The sequence below is a fragment of the Bison bison genome, unplaced genomic scaffold, assembly GCF_000754665.1.
Source record: "Bison bison bison isolate TAMUID 2011002044 unplaced genomic scaffold, Bison_UMD1.0 scf7180017864238, whole genome shotgun sequence".
In the NCBI taxonomy this organism is placed as follows: Eukaryota; Metazoa; Chordata; class Mammalia; order Artiodactyla; family Bovidae; genus Bison; species Bison bison.
In genome coordinates, this window is record NW_011494810.1 from 3,400,610 (window position 1) to 3,418,011 (window position 17,402).

General features: G+C 45.1%; 2 protein-coding genes across 2 annotated transcripts in view; one reads left to right on the forward strand and one right to left on the reverse strand.

The window, feature by feature from the left end:
- RNF44 (ring finger protein 44) overlaps positions 1-1,794 on the forward strand; it is a 10,462-nt gene extending 8,668 nt beyond the window's left edge. Inside the window, exons 12-13 of the mRNA XM_010846646.1 lie at positions 1-53; positions 98-1,794. The gene's annotated coding sequence lies outside the window, so the exon portion shown is untranslated. The remainder of the gene's footprint in view (positions 54-97) is intronic.
- Positions 1,795-13,519: 11,725 nt separating this feature from the next.
- The window catches only part of FAF2 (Fas associated factor family member 2), a 71,702-nt gene continuing 67,819 nt past the window's right edge, over positions 13,520-17,402 (reverse strand). The window contains exon 11 of the mRNA XM_010846591.1: positions 13,520-16,740. Coding sequence (XP_010844893.1) covers positions 16,558-16,740 — 183 coding nt within the window. The 3' untranslated portion in view covers positions 13,520-16,557. The remainder of the gene's footprint in view (positions 16,741-17,402) is intronic.

The following is a 17,402-nucleotide window of genomic DNA, read 5'->3' on the forward strand; positions in this document are numbered from 1 at the left end:
TGGCTCCCTAGAGGGCCCTCAGCCCAGGCACAACATTCCGGCCCCAAGCCCAGGCTGGGGAGCATCAGAGCCTGCCTCCCAAGCAGGTGGGAGGCAGGCTCTGAGCTGGGGCAGATGGGCCCTCTGAGGGCCTGGGCCAGGCCAGGGAGAGTGACCTCCTGTTTTGCTGGTGGCTGCCCTCCCTGGCAGTGACGGTGCCCAGACCCTTGCCCGATCTCCCCTTTCTGTCGTTTTGCATGAACGTGAGGAGCAGCAGTTTTTGTTGATCATTTGGCCCCAAATCGTGTGTAGGATCTGAGGGTGTGGATTTTTAAACAGTCCCTTTTCTTTTGGTTTAATGGGGGTATAGGGACCAACCAGGACCGAGTGCCCCAGGGGCAGGGAATGGTCCGTGCTGTACCGCCTGGTCCGCATGCATGTGCACGGCTGGGGCTGGGGTGGCTGGCGGTCGTGGGTGGGGTTGCGGGGTCTGTGCTCAGCTGATAACTGCCATGCACTGTACTGCACACGTCCCCAGAGCCTCCCGGGACCGGACGCTTTTCAGGGCATTTCTCCCTCTAGCCAGGACCTGTCTCCCACCTGCCTGGGTGTGTCTCCTCCAAGGAAGTCCCGGGAGGACTGGGTCCAGGGAGGGTGTGGACCCACCTCCAGGGGCCCCCCTCCCAGCTTGAGCCCTGCCCTCCAAGGTCTGGAGGAGCCCCCATAGGGTCTGGCTGAGTTCCCCACCCTCGCCCTCGTGGTCCCATTCCTTCTCTTCTCACCCCCAGCTGGGGTTGCTGCCCTGAACGAACCGCGTGTGGGGCCGGCACATCCTAGCAGGCAGCCCCTGGCGCCTGCTGCCTCAGGGATGCTCCAACCACCCTCGTTCTCCAGCAGCGGCCCTGGCTTCCCGCCACCCCCCAGCCTGCCATGGGGCCCCATCAGCCTGGCCCCACCCCGTGGAGAACCCAAAGTCTTACTGTATATAACTCCAGGTGACATTTCTATATTTATAGCAGTGTTGAAAACCCCCACGTTTTACACAGAGAACCACCCTCTCCAACCCCCCTCCCTTCCCCACCCCCAAAAAAGGTTTTCAGAACCCTTTCCAGTTCCTGGGGCAGGCGGAAACAGGCTCACGGATTGTGTCGGCTGCAGCAGTGATTCCAGCGAGCAGCTATTGGGGGGGAAACAACATTAAAAAAAAATCACTTAAAAAAAAAAGATTTATAAGACAATTATTTAGGATGTTTGTGATTTGCCGACCTTGCTATAGATGCCATGTTACCAATGATTTCCTGTGGTGGGGGCTTGTCATTGTTTACTGTTTTATTTACCAACTTCTGGCCTAGGCATGACAGTGGGCTCCATCCCCCAGCCCTGGCTGGGCCCAGCACCTGTGTTCTGTGTTAGAAAGGTCTTATATATATATATATAATTACATATATATATATAAACATGTAATTTGGGGGGGCCCTGTTCCTTGCACATTTTACAGTTACCTCATTTTTCCCATGTATGTATTTGAGAAAATGCTAATATATAGAGAAAAAAAAAATGGTTCTTAAAGCTTAAATGTGTGGTTTTTTCCATTCCATTGGATTCACATTGGTTTGTAGCATTTAACATAACTAGTATGTTGTATTATATATGTGTATACCGATTGAAATTTTTAACAGATTTGTACTTTTTTTAAAATGAAAGTTGCTAGTTCTGCTTGACCAAGTAGTGCAATCATTATTTTTTTTAATATTGTTGCTGATTTCAGAGGGATATTCACTAATAAATGTATGATGTATATCAAGTATTGCCCAAGCTGCTCTTGGCTGCCTGTGTCCTTACTGTTTTAATGGGAAGTAGGGCAGGGGGGCATCAGTCTGAGAGTGGGTAGGGGCCCGAGATAAGAGGGGCAGAAAAGATTGTTGTTTGCTTTGGAACCTTAAGGGAAAAAAAATGATCTCTTGATGGAGAGGGGTCTGCGGGTCCAGTTCAGTGATAACTTACTCTGAGCCAATCTGCTTCACAGGCCAACTAGGTAGGATTCTGTTGGCAACTGACAAGATTCCATCTCACCAGTTTGAGGAAGAGGGCACTTACTAGTCTTGTCATTTACATTCTGGAGGTAGGTTTTACTTCAGCCTGACTAGATCCGACTCGGTCTTGTTGTAAGGAACCAAGGTCTCACTTTATGTTATAACTGTTCTGCATGGTGCTTCCTGGTAGCTCTAGCTTAGTTTAGTTCAGCCGCTTAGTCGCGTCTGACTCTTTGCGACCCCACAGATTGCAGCACGCTAGACATCCCTGTCCATCACCGACTCCCGGGGCTTGCTCAAACTCAAGTCCTTCGAGTCGGTGATGTCATCCAACCATCTCATCCTCTGTCGTCCCCTTCTCCTCCTGCCTTCAATCTTTCCCAGCATCAATCTTTTCCAAGGAGTCAGTTCTTCACATCAGGTGGCCAAAGTATTGGAGTTTCAGCTTCAGCATCAGTCCTTCCAGTGAATATTGAGGACTGATTTTCTTTAGGATTGACTCAAAAGTTTTCTCCAGACTCTCAAAAGAGTTTGCTCTAGTTCAGTGTCTCCTAATTTAGCATCATCTCCATGCAAAAACTTTTTTTTTTTTTCTAATTCTCTCTAATTAGAATTATTAGTAATTCTAATAATTTCTGATCTGGAGTCTTGTTCAACCAGCAGGTTGTACACCCACTCCTGAACCCTGTGCTACCATTAGGGAGTTAGAACAGCATGACTGGCCCAGCTGCGTTACATACATCCCCACCCATGGGTCCCACTGAACCTACAAAAATTAAGCTGCTCATCCTCGAGCTCAGTGGGGATGAAGGGCCTGAGAGCCACCAAAGGGACCAGACTGGTGAGGTGGAACGTTCCTCCTCTCCATGATGGTGTGTGGTATTGCAGGGCTGCCTGGTGACTTGTTAGTATTGTCAGAGCAGCATGGTGGGGAGCAGGAGCGTCCAGCTGGGGACAGGAGACCTGCTGTGTCTGTGATGTCACCATCTGTGACCTTGGTCAGGGCACTTGTCTTTCAGCCTTTGACTAGTTTGCAGATTAGGGGACAGACTCAGTTGAGTGGTTCCCTAAGTGTTTCAGAGAAAGTCATATGAAACATAATAGGGTTTGTATAAAAAATTGCCATAAAATAAGTTGGGGAAATTCCGTGTTGAGAATCAGCTTTTATCACAGGGCTACTCTGAGCCTTGGCTATGTATGCTGTTGTAAATCTATAGCAGTGCATATACACTCTGGGCAGCATTTCTTGTGTTGGGCTTCTTTAGCCACATGCAGGTCCAGGTTGCATTCTTGAGCACACTGGGGCATGGTGAACTAGACCAGTGGTAGAAGCTGAGTTCCCAGTCTGAGCGAACTGTCAGATGGGGAAGTCTCCAAGCTCCATTTCAGTATTTCAAAAAGCCTGTAGGAGAGGAAAAAACACAGATAATAACAATTGATGCAAAAAAAAATTTTTTTTTGGACGAAATTCAACATTCGTTCTAAATGATAAAATTTTACAAGGTCATCTATACAAAATCTATAGCTAACATCACCCTTTATGATGTGAAAGACTATTTGCTTACCAATCCTGAGATCAGGACAGGCAAGGATATCTGCTTTCATCACTTCTATTCAACATCATACTGGAAGTCTGAGCCAGCACAACAAGGCAAGAAAAAGGAAATAGGAATGCAGAAATGGAAGTAATAAAACTAACACTTTGCAGATGATATGATGATGATCTATGTATGTAGAAAATTCCAAAGAATCTACAAATACGTAGAACTAAATGAGTTAGTCAGGTTTGGCAGGCTATAACATAAGTAAACAAAAATTAATTGTATTTCCATAGACTAGCAGTGAACATGTGGAACTCAAGAATAAAAATCTGATTATTTACAATCATTTGAGAGAAAAATGAAATGTATAAATCCAACAAAACATAAGACTTGTATCTTGAAAACTACAAAACACTGATGAAACAAGGCAAAGACCTATATAAACAGAGAAACCTGTCGTATTCTTGGATTGGAAGATTCAGCATAGTAAATTGTTACTTCTTCCCAAATTGATCTCTAGGTTTAATGCAATTCCCATTAAAGTCCAGCAAAGCTTTTTTTTTTTTTTTTTTTTTTGACATACTGACATGCTTATTTTAAATTTTACATGAAAAAGTCAAGAAACCAGAGTAGCTAAGGCAATTTTTAAAAAGAATAAAATGAGAAGAACCACTCTTCCTGATTATAAGACTTCCCTGTAGAGACACATTAATCAAGACATTTTATCAGGAGAGGGATAGCCAAATAGATCCATAGGACAGAATAAAAGAATCCAGAAACAGACGTGCACGCATACAACCGATTTTTGAACATTCAATGAATAATTTTTTTCAACAAATACTCCTGGAGTAATTTGATATCCATAAGCCAAAATCACTGTAGATGGTACCAACGTCAATTTTCTGGTTTTATACAAGATGTTATTGTTGAGGGAAAGTAAATGTACGTAAGACCTTTTTGTAATGTTTTTGCAACTTCTATAAATGTATATTTATTTCAAAGTTAAAGGGAAATTAGATAAAGATTTGACATTATGAATCAGAGTGAAATTATATTATCCTTGGGCTGCAATTCTGTCACTTGAAGTGGTCATTCTGGTTACCTCCTATTAAAAGCTCTGCCTGCCACCAACTACAATGCCTGGCCCATGGTGGCCATTTTGGGGAATTAATTAATTGGCAGTTATTTCACCAACACTTGGTATAATTGGCAGCATCTTTTCAACGGTGACACACTACAAAGTGTCCTTGGAAGGAGGAGGGTGGATCTCCCCAGGACTGGATGTTTTCTCACCATTTTCGGGCTCAAGTGTCCTTTGAGTTCAGCCTGTATGCTGACATGTAGAACCTTCAGGGCTCTTCTCTGGGCACAGAGGGTGTAACAGTCTAGACACTCTTTATAAAGGCAGTTCAGTTGCCCCTGAGTCCTCAAGGCCTGGTAGGGTTCTTGAGTTGTCATTTCAGCAAAACTGGCAGAGTACTTCTGCCTCAAGCCAAACACTGTTCTAGGCCTTGGGAAGACTCCAGTGAATGAAACTAAGTTCCTGTTACCACGAAACGGGCATTCCAGGAGAAACAAACAATATAAAAAAACCCTGAAAACCACCATTTCAAATATAACAAGGGCCATGAAAGAGAATGGGCACCTCTATACAGGGTTTTCAGAAGAGGCAACCAATGTTGACATTAATGAGATCTAAGTGTTGGGAAGGAGCTGCTGCTGCTGCTGCTAAGTCGCTTCAGTCATGTCCGACTCTGTGCGACCCCATAGACGGCAGCCCACCAGGCTTCCCTGTCCCTGGGATTCTCCAGGCAAGAACACTGGAGTGGGTTGCCATTTCCTTCTCCAATGCATGAAAGTGAAAAGTGAAAGTGAAGTCGCTCAGTCGTGTCCGACTCTAGCGACCCCATGGACTGCAGCCCACCAGGCTCCTCTGTCCATGGGATTCTCCAGGCAAAAGTACTGGAGTGGGGTGCCATTGCTAGTCAGGAGAAAAGCATTCTGGAGGGAAGGAACAGAATGTACAAAGGCCCAGAGGCAAGAATGAATTTGGGCAGAGTGAAGTTGGAGAGGAGCCAGCTCCCACAGTGTTCGTTTGTTCTTCCACACCCTGAGTTGAGGTTTTTATTATCTTTGGATTTTATTTGGAGGAACTGAAGCTCAGAGAGGACCAGGGCTAGGCCCGGGGAGAAAATGGGAGAATCAAGATGGCCTTGTTGTCTCTACTTGTAAATTCTCCGAAGTCAGAGAAAACACTTCTGAAAAGCCCAAATGGTGGCCTCTTTGGTCTCTTCTTCCCCTTCTTCCAGGCTCCAGGCAAGCCCTCTCCCACTGCCACCAGAAACTTCCTGGATGAACCGGGAGTAGAAGATTTTTGTCCCTAGGAGGGGTCCTTTGGGGGCTGGCAGCCACAGGAGTTTTGTTTCTTTCCCAACGTGCCCTGTTTTCACCCCCTCGCTGTGTGTGCTGTTCTCTCTGCTTGGAGGACCACTCACATCCAATGAGCACCCACCACACTCGTTTTTCTCTCACGATCCTTCTATGTTCTTGACTGTAAAACTGTTTATACCTTCCTCACTGGGGCAACTGGGGGCTGACTGAGGCTTGGATAGAGGAGCTGCCATGCGCCCCCTGCCCCCTTGGCCCCTGAATCACACTAAGATGCCTCAGGGGCTTTAAATTCTCTCCTGCTGGTACTGCTGGTACGCATGCTCCCTTCCCAAAGCCCAGCTTGAATGTCCCCTCCTCAGACCCCACACCTCAAGCCAGAGCAGGCCACACTCCACTCTGGTTTCCACTGCACACCATGCGAATGTCTCACCTGTTAGAAGTCCTGCTGGTTGCCCGTGACTTTGCTTCACCAGACCAAGGACCGTCATATTCGCCATGTTCCCGGACCCTAACGAAAGGGCAAGGACACAGGAGGCATTGGTGAGGGTTTCTGAGAGGATGACTGAATAAGTGAATAAATGAGTGAGCTGCTGTTAGGAAAAAGACATGGGAGGTTAACCCCAGTCCCAGGGCCCAGATGATTTTCTACAGGCCCTGCCCTCTCCTTTTGTGGTCCCAGCAACAGTGAAATTAACCGTTCTTTCTCACATTAGTTTTTGTATGGTGATGTCCACTCCCTGGCCTCCACTGACGAGCTGGGACACACCATCATCCTCCACCGTTATTCCGAGCACAGATGAAGTTTCTGAGAGAGAAGTGCAGGCTGGAAAAGCCATCTGAACGGCAGAGGCTCACGGCCGGCTGGTCAGACTCATGGCCGCAGCAGGTGGCCGGAGAGGCTGGTGCCAGGGCCCAGATCAGCCAGAAACTAGCCACATCTCTTGAGGATAAAAGGATTTCTTTGCAGTAAATATATAAACATTTTAGGTGATTCTAACCAAAGTATAAACAGGAAAGAAAAAACAAACCTGAAGCAGATATACCAAAATATCAGTGTTAATTATTTTGAGTGGTAGGAATGTGAACGATGGTTGTTTTCTTTACACTTTTCTGCACTATTTTAAAAGAAATGGCTCTGCCTCTGCTGTATGGGGCGCAACTAAAAACAAAAACCCCAATCTGATTGCGTTATGCTCCAGAGGCGGAAGGCCTGACATCTGAATGTGCCTTCTACGTGTGACAACCCCCATCCCACAACTGCGCTCCACCCATTCTGAGACCTGGACCCCACCCTTTCTGAGGTCTGGCTTTCCATTCTGGGACCTACCTTGTAGTCTTTCAACACACCAGTTTTTTCCTTAAATTAGCTACAGTGGGTTTGTTGTTGTTGTTTGCTAACTACAGACCTCTTTAAAGGGCTTCCCTGGTGGCTCAGATGGTAAAGAATCTGCCTGCGATGTGCGAGACCCGGGTTTGATCCCTGGGTTGGGAAGACCCCCTGGAGGAGGGCATGGAAACCCACTCCATTATTCTTGCCTGAAGAATCCCACAGACAGAAGAACCTGGCAGGCTACACCGGTCCATAAGGTTGCAAAGAGTCAGACACAACTGAAGTGACTAAGTTACTTTTCAACTACAGATCTCTTTAGACACCATAAAGTAAGAACTACATGAGCAAACCCAGGTGTGTGCAGTCCTGTGTGTCTAAAAAGGCATACTAGGCCAAATATGACTTTCATCTACTCTCCTGCTAGGACCTGGGTGATAATGAAGCCAGAGTTAAACAAGAGTCCTATGATTCTGGAAGACTAGAATCATGTAGTCTAGGTACTTGCCTTCTTGGCAATCAGAGGAGTTCAAAAAATTGACAGCATGCTGTTGAAAACTTTTCTATCCAATGTGAGTTGTCTTGGTCTGACTTTAGGCAGGCAAATGCCTGGTGTGAAAGAGTCAAGAGATCTGTGTGTGTTACTTAAGTGTGATTGTATGTAGGAACAGAGAAAAATGAAATTACGATGTTCCACCAGGGCCCCAGAGTTGAGGCCCCGACTTCCAGGCTGGGGAGCTGAAAGCCTCTGGATGTTCCCACATGACCTCTGTTTTCAGAAACCAATTGGCAGGAGTGAGGGAGGCAGACTAGTAAATTTTCCTACTACTCCCGCAGTGTGTTCTGGGCTTAATCTCTCCTGGGCCCTCAGTTTGCTGAGACAGGCTTCAAAGTCTACCTACACTCTGTCTTGCTCTCTAAAACAGACATTTCAAATCTCTCAGTCTAATTAGATCTCTGGCCCCATCACTTTCATCACTACCCCCAACCTGACAGAGTGAAAAGACATCATAACATGGGGACACCTGTAACTTGTCTTCAAACCTACATTCTAGAAGTCAGAATGCACTGACTTTTGTTCCCATCCTTCCTCTTAAGGCCAATGCCTCCCACCACTCCGGTGGCATCTTTCTCTATTGTCCCTCCTCTGTGCATTTTCAACCTCTTTCTCTAAAATCTCTGCTTTTAGTATTTAAACATAACAAAGTCTCTCCTACTTTAAATAACCCTTCCGCAGTCCTGGTTCCTATTTCCCCCCATACTTTCACTAACAAATTCTGTTAGAGCTGCCTACATTTGATCTTCCCACTTCGCCTCTTACGTATTACTTCTGTCTCTGACACTATCTTCCCCCATTGAAATAGCACCTTTGTTCCTAAATTCAGTTTTTGGAAACCAGTAGCTCAGCTGGTAAAGAATCCGCCTGCAACGCAGGAGATCCTGTTTTTGATTCTTGGGTTGGGAAGATCCCCTGGAGAAGGGAAAGAAAGGCTACCCACTCCAGTATTCATGGGCTTCCCTGGTGGCTCAACTGGTAAAGAATCTGCCTGCAATGTGAGAGACCTGGGTTCAATCCCTGGGTTGGGAAGATCCCCTGGAGGAAGGCATGGCAACCCACTCCAGTATTCTTGACTGGAGAATTCCCATGGACAGAGGAGCCTGTCAGGCTACAGCCCATGGGGTCGCAGAGTTGGACATGACGGAGTGACTAAGCACACATAAGCACATTCTCAATTTCTCACTCTCCTTGATCCTCCACATTTAATCAACCTCCTAGTCTTGGCCACTATTTCCCCTAAATAGTGCCCAGTCCATCATTAGCCTCTCTCCATCCCTTCATTTCAGTTCAGTCGCTCAGTCATGTCTGATTCTTTGCAACCCCATGGGTGCAGCACGCCAGGCCTCCCTGTCCATCACCAACTCCCGGAGCTTGCTCAAACTCATGTCCATCGAGTCAGTGATGCCATCCAACCATCTCATCCTCTGTCGTCCCCTTGTTCTCCTGCCTTCAATCTTTCCCAGCATCAGGGTCTTTTCCAATGAGTCACTTCTTCACATGAGGTGGCCAAAGTATTGGAGTTTCAGCTTCAGCATCAGTCCTTCCAAAGAATATTCAGGACTGATTTCCTGTAGGATTAACTGGTTTATCTCCTTGCAGTCCAAGGGACTCTCAAGAGTGTTCTCCAACACCACAGTTCAAAAGCATCAGTTCTTCGGTTCTCACCATCCCTAGGCTGCTCCTGATACACAACTCCATCCTGTCACTTCTTATCTTGCCCTCTCCCATCCAGTCTCCCCACAGTGAGAAAATCAACTTTCTAAAACCCGAATCCAGCGTGCCTCCCTTGTTTAAAGCTCTCAGTGGCTTTCAGGATAAAGTGTGAATTCTTTAACCTCTTCACATATTCTGACACCCAACCTGTGAGAATGGAAAGAAGGCAACAATTACTCTGTGTCAAATATCAACTGGGCGATTTCTACATTCCAAAAGGTCTTGTAAGAGGCCAATCAAAGTGGTAATTAAGAGGTCATGGGGGGCCTTCCCTGGTGGTCCAGTGGCTCTCAGTGCAGGGGGCCTACGTTTGACTCCTGGTCAGGGACCTAGATCCCACAGGCCACAACTAAGACCTGGCACAGCCAAATTAAATAAAAAAAAGAGGTCATGGGTGACCATAAGAGATGGTAAGTGGAGATGAAAGTATAATTAACAGGAGGTTAAGGAAGAAGTGGGGGCTGGTTGTGCAAACTCTCTTGGAAGGGAAGGAGACAGGGAGGTGATTTATGGGTAAAGCAAGGTTAAGATTTTGTAAGGGAGGAGATGCCAAATAGTTTGTGGTAGATGATAAAGCAATCCAAGCAACTGAAAAGGGAATAGTTTTTGGTAAAGATCTGGTGATCATAACACAAATGGTGTCTGATAAGAGTATAAAATAACTTTTCTGGACTAAAATTTAGAGATAACACAAACATTTTAAAAAGTAAAAATTTCCATTCCTTTTTGACTCAGTAATTTCACTACTAGAAATTTTTTTCTTGAGAAAATAAACATGGACATGCATATTTAGCTATAGGGATGTTCATCAATTTATTATCTAGAAAAGCAAACAAAAAGTTTAACAATCTAAATGTCGTAAGAGGCTTTTGATCAATATGTGGTACATCTATTCAGGGAAATGCTGCATAGCCATTAAAAAAGATATAGAAGAATGTGTGAAATAAGAGATAATTCAATATTTATAATATTACCCCACTTCTGTATTAAAAATGCTTTTATATGCAAAGTCTGGGAAGATACACATCACAATATTAACAATGGACATCTCTGGACAGTGTGGTTATTTTTTTTTGCTTTGAACTTCCTTAAATTCCCATCATGAAAACAACTTATAAAATTATACAATCATACATGCATGCATGCTCAGTCGAGTCCGACTCTTGTGACTCCAAGGACTATAGCTCGCCAGGCTCCTCTGTCCATGGGGTTTTCCCAGAAGGAATACTGGAGTGGATTGCCATTTCCTCTTCCAGGGCATCTTCCCAACCTGGGGATCAAACCCGTGTCTCCTGCATCTCCTGTATTGTCAGGTGGGTTCTTTACCACTGAACCACCTGGGAAGCCCATACACACATACATAAAGTGAATCCATTTATACAAAGTTTAAGAACAGGCAAAACTATGGTGAAAAGTCAGAATAGTTACCTCTGAGAGGCCATTGACTGGGAAGACACACAAGGGAACTTTCTGGGGGCGAGGAGGTATTCTGCACCTTGGTTTTGGTGTACACTTAGGTAAAACTGTATCAAGCTGTGGATTTATGAGCTGGACATTTTACTGTGTTAATTATATCTCTTTTGAGAGAAAATACACCCACAAGACAGAAGAGAAACAGGAAGCAGGTGACAAAACACAGAACATTTTGAGGTGAAAAAGGAAGATGAGGAAGTTCTGTGCAAGACCTCATTTTTCTCAGGAAGTAAGATGTTGCAGTAGGCTTAAGAGTAGGATGCACGTGGGCTTGGATTTGAGAAAGGGGACACAGTGATGCAGTGCCAGTGGGGGTACAAATGTGTGAATTTCCCTGAGCTGGATCAAAGGAGCGGGCACCAACCCCTAGGGCTCCTCAACTCACCGTGATACATGCTAGGATTCTGCAGCTGAAGGAGAAAGAGAAGGGAAATCAAATAGTTGAGTTTACTTTGGGAACTGTGACAGCCAGTACTGGCTTGTAGTGGAGAGAGATGTGAAGCCAACTGTGATGATTCCAGTAGACGCTGAAGTGAGAAGGGACAGAAAGGCTTTGAGGGCAGAGTAGGGACAGGGGAGTTGGAACAGTAACGGCTATGGTGAGGAGGGTCGGTTCTTAAGTCCTGAGGGTGAGGCAGTTCTGAGTGAAGGCCATACTCAAAGCCTAGGACTGCTGGCATAGAAGGGAGAAAGCGACCACTCAACTTTGTGTCCATGTACCCAGTGCCAAGTACTTCACAGATACCAGTTCCTTTAAATGGCATCTGGAGGGACTGTACTGGTAGTACAGTGGTTAGGACTCGGCGTTTTCATTGCCAGGGGCTGGGATGGTTCGGGAACTAAGATCCCGAAAAATGGCACCTGGACTTTGCAAGGATCCTGCTGTGAGGTTTATGTATGAGGAAACTTGCCAGCAGGAAGCAGTTTCAAATCCAGATTTGACTCCAAAGCTGCTTCTCGCAATACTATGCTGCCACAGAAGTTGAATACTATGCTCCACACAAGTGGAGCTGGAATTTTAGGGAATCCACATATGCAGGTGTCCAGTCACCCACGTTGCTGGTGGAAAAAGTATCAGTTGCCGACATCTGGAGAATGGCCAGTAGCAACCAGAACAGGATATAGTCCAAGCACATGGCACGTGCTTTGGGAGCTTGCCTTGGAGGACAGCGCATCAAAGTGGCAGAAGAGGCAAGAGGAAGGAACTCTGGGGGCTTGTGGCTCTGTCAGGGTAAAAGCACACATGGAGTCCCAACAGCAGTGGAGAAGGTGTGTCAAGAAAACGTGTCAGGCACTGTTTGCCCATAAGCAAACTCTCAACCACTCCCTTATTTCTCTCCTGCCTTGATCTGCATGGGGATGAATTGCTAGCAGTGGGCCAGCTACAAACTGGAAAACAGTTAACAGGAGCTTTTACCCAACACTTACTGTGTGCCAGGCACTCTGCAGCAGCAATTTATTGAATCTTCGGGGAAATGCTACATCTGAACCTATCTTACAGATGACACTGAAGCCCAGGAAGTTGTTAGTTGGCCAAAATCACAGCCACAGCCAGGATTTGTGACCAGATGTACCTGGCATCAGAGTTTGCATCTTCCTTGACTACTAATAGATGAAACAAATCTTATATGTCAGCAATCAAGCAAATCCTGTGAACAATCAACTGTAAAGTTTTCATTTTTAGGGGATTCTGACCTAAGGTGAATAAACTATTACTGCAGACTAGACTGAGAAGACATTCTAGTTTGCACTCAAGATGTGGGTTAAAAAATACATACATGTATCTTTGGGTAAGCAACAGGGCACTCTGCAGGTGACAAAAACTTACAGAAATGAGTTCTTTGCCCAGGACAGATAGTAGGAAAAAGGCGAAGAACTGAGGCTTAAATTTCCTCAGAAATAAAAATAAGAGCAAAAATAGACTAGGAGGGTAGTTCTCAAAGTCAAGAATCTGTTAGATCCAAAGTGACTCTTCTCTAGCCACTCATTTGCAAGAACATAGGTCTGTACAGGCAGGAGAAATGACATTCCTTAAGAAACTGATTGTTATTAATGCCAGAAAATATACCTTCAAAATACACTTCCTCAGAGAAAGGGGAACAAACGACGACACCTGTGTCAGGCGCTTCATATATATATATATATATATATATATATATATATAGCTTTTCCCCCCTCCATTTATTTGATTTCATCTGCAAGCCCATCCTGAGGCAGATGGTATTAACTTCATTTACATTTGGGTAAAACTAAAGCTCATGGGACCTGAGACACTGAGGTTAACAAGACTGACAAATGACAGACCACAATCTGAATGCAGATCCGCCAGCTTTCTATTCACTGCCTGAGCTGCCATTTTCACAGGAACACATCATGGGTCTATTTTAACTCCCTGCTTCTTTTTGACTCTTACTTCTTGGCAAAATTCCCTTCCCTGATGTTTTCCAACCTTGCCTTCAGACAGAACCACATCTCCCCCAGACAGAAAGACCCACAACTTGGTATGAATATTTTGTTATAAAACATTTAATGTTAACCTACAATACAATGTAAACTTTTATGAAAAAAATTTAAAGTACACTAGATTTCCTCAGTAAATTATCACGTAACTTATTCAGGTGCAGTACACGTTGGGGCACTGCATCCTTTGTGGATGGATTTCTTGTTGCTGCGTCTCTCGCAAGTCCTTAAACAAACAAACAAACAAACAGAACCAGTTCTAAAGTGGAGCTCCTTCTTCAAGCACCAGATTAATACTCCCCTGACTCTGCGTTCTGGGGGTTATCATTGCATTCTGGGGGTTATCACTCCTTCCCATAGTCATTTTCCGTAACTTTTTCCTTGGCCTTGGCACCATTTGCAATTTTCATAATGACTGTTCAGTTGAAGATTCTAGGTTCTTTTTAGCTTGTTTATAGTTTGTTTTTCTTTTTTAAAGAAGTATTCTCCATTGGCCATTTTTTGTCCAAACATTATAGTGAAAGCAAGGAGAAAGAAGTACTTGCTGCAGGAAATTCTGCAGGCGTGGAAGAAAAAACTGAGGCTGCAGAAATTCAACTGACTCCAACTGGGTATCTTTGCTTGGTCACTTCCTACGGAAATTCAGCCGAATCTACAACTTCAGTCTTGGAAGTGCAGAAGAAAACTGGAAACAAGTGTTTCTGTTTAGCTGATGACCTGGCATTTGAAAACAGATGAAATAATCAGGCAATTTGGAAACAAGAGCAAATGCTTGTGGATCACCAGCTTCTCTGTTTTCTCGCTTGAAGGTCCCATCAAGTTCCCAGAGGGCCTTGGGAATAACATACAGATTGTACTGGCATTGACAAAATGTGCATCTTTCATGGAGGAAAGGAGCGGGATGAGTGGCAGGTCTAGATCAGCAAGAAGACAGGAACTGCTCTGAGTAAAGCAGTGCTAAAAAAAAAAAAAAGACAAAAACAAAACAAAGCAAATTGACAGGCCACCCTGAGAGTTGTACTGACACAAACGGACTTTAATGCTCTGGCACTGGACCTCCTTCACTGGACCGGTTAGCAAAAGGCAAGAGGCATAAAGTGCACACTGTAGAAGAAGATGCAGATTGAATTATTAGGCAAAAAAAGTACAACTTCCCAGAGGTGTGGGCAAGATACTTGGTACATCCAGCCTGGCAAAGGTCCTGCCAGGGAAATGCAAATTCTAGGCAGGCAGGTTGGCTGAGTTAACTGAAAAAATTCCTCTTTGCGTGCTTGTCAGCAGGAAGCAAACTTCTCACATAAGGTGGACTGGAGAACATGGTTTATCCTGGTATTCACTTCAGATAACATTTTATGGCAATAGCCAGCAATCCCACTCGTCTGGTCATGGGATGGCAGGAAACCAAGTGGAAGGATGACAGAAGCCAGGAGCGGGATTACATTTTCCTGGAGATGGCGCTGTAGACACTTGTGCCAAGGCCACTGCGAACTTCTCAAGGCCCACAGGTGACACCTGCTGGGCTCCCCACCGGCCCTGGGTGTTTATGCCAACCACTGGGGCAGCAGAAAACAGCAGCCACGTCAGGCAACCTACAAGGGCGGCCCTCAGGTTTTAGCTAAGCAGGAGAAAGCCTCTGGAGACTGCAAATCCAGCAAGTTGTGCTTGACCTTGGTATGAGCCCCTGGCCTCACCAAACACTAGCGAACTGTGGTAACTTCAGTAGGCTGCAATGTTGAGTCTACACCAGTCTACCACAGAACACTTTGGAATACTTGTCAGCTCATGCTAAGACACAGTCTGATCCATGTACCCACTACCATAAACTCAACCACAGACATCCAGAGGCTAAAAACCCCTACTACTTCAACAGCAATAGAGAGGATAAAAACTCGTCTCCACAGCAGGTGGCTGCATCAAAACCTGAAATGTGCCTTCCAACAGTTTACAGAGGCTGAGTTCTGTCTTGGCTTCCTTCAGGCCTATGGTTCTTTCTTTTAAACCACCACTACCACACATTCCTAAGGAGACAGGCAGGGTCCTCTCACATGGTTCTGTTGATTGCATCACAGGCCCTGTTAGTCCTTTGGAAAGGCACCAAGCTTGGCAATTCAGGAAGGCTCAGGGCTGGGCAGAAAGGGCATGCACATGTCAGGAATGAAGTGCCATCCTTTGGTTCAGACCCCATAATGACCACCTAACCCAGATTCCAAGGAAAAGCTGCAGTTTTATGTATAGGTAAATCTACATGGAGTTCATACCACATATACGGGTGTATTGGTACATACACAACCTTTGCAGGGCTACAAACCCGGACTTCCTCCCATTGCCCCAAGTGGGGTGCACAGGTGGCAAGAAAGGACAGCAAGAGTTGGACCAAAAAGAATAACCTCTCTGGGAACATGAGAGGGACAATGGCAGAAATAAGCACAAACCAGCCCAGGGCACCTTTATTACACTCTTGTGGGCTAAAGAGCCCAGGGCAAAAATTCATGGGTTTAAAAACTGGCTCTTTATCAAATAATGTTAAGGAAAACAAATATACCTATGTCAGCCTTATTCCTTTGGTCATTACAAAGCAACAGAAAAAAATTTAAAATTATTCATAAATCGTAGGAAGCTGAAGGAACATCTCTCTGCCCTGTGCCTTCTCTTCCCTCTTCTCTAGAGGTGGGAGAAGCGAGTCCTCAGGAGACGCTGCAGTAGCTGTTTGATGAAGGTTTTCACTTTTATTTTCCATAAAAGCAAGAATGCATGAGCTCTAGTGGGAATGTGCCCTTCCCCAGTTGGGACACTGGCTGGGTTGGAGGTGAAGAGTCTCCTTTCACTGGAAGGTGTGTGGTGCAGAGGGAGTAGGGAAGGGTGGGCTTGCCGGCAGGAACGTTCATTGCTAACCTTGCGTGCACACACAGGTGGTGACTCTTGCAGGCAGCATGGTTTCTGATCCTTCCTTAGGATGCAGCAGTCTTTAAAAAAAATATTGTATTATAATAATAATAATATCAATCTCTCTTATTTTTTTGTTTTTGTTTTTTTTCCATTTCTTTTGGGGATTGGGGTGGGAGAGAAGAGGAAGAAAAAGTGTCATTCGTCTGTTAGGTCCTGAACAAAGAGAACTTCTGTGTGGCTGAGTCCGGCCTCCTGCAGCGTTGGGGGGTTGGGCCACTCCTCTGAAGGGAGGCAGGGCAGCACCCTTCGGGGAAAATTGGCTTCGATCTGAAACTTTTCAGGGCTTTCTTTCAAGGAGAATAAGAAGTCGTGGATTACCTGCAGAGGTCACAGAGAAAAAGGGCAGTGAGAAAACACACACACACAAATACACACACAAAAACTATGAAATCAAATACACCCTAGCTCTCTCCAGGATGACCTGGAGATACAAAATTACTGCATTACACTGAAATTTCATTTCAAAATCCATCCATTTCACAGAGCAATGCAGGGAAGCTCTTTTAAGAGATTTGTTACCCAGTCCTGCTATGAATTCATACATTTCTTTCTTTGAAAACTGGTCTGATATAAACAACAAACCTTGCTGTTGTTGAGTTGCTAAGTCCTAGTCTTTGAGACCCCATGGACTGTCACCCACCAGGCTCCTCTGTGCATGGTATTTCCCAGTCAAGAATACTGGAGTGGGTTGCCATTTCCTTTCTCCAGGGGTCTTTCTGACCCAGGGGTTGAACCCACATCTCTTCAATTGACAGGTGGGTTCTTTATCACTGAGCCACCAGGGAAGCCCTAAACATTTTTTACTTAGGAATAGTCAAGAGTTACAGAAAAGTCAGAAGCATAGGTATAGTATTTTTTCTTTGAATCCAACTCAAAGTGAGCTACCAACTGAATGTCCCATCATCCCAGAATACTTGTGTATATTTTACAAAAAGGGCAATTACCTTCATAATACAAAACCTGCAAAATCAGGAAACTTA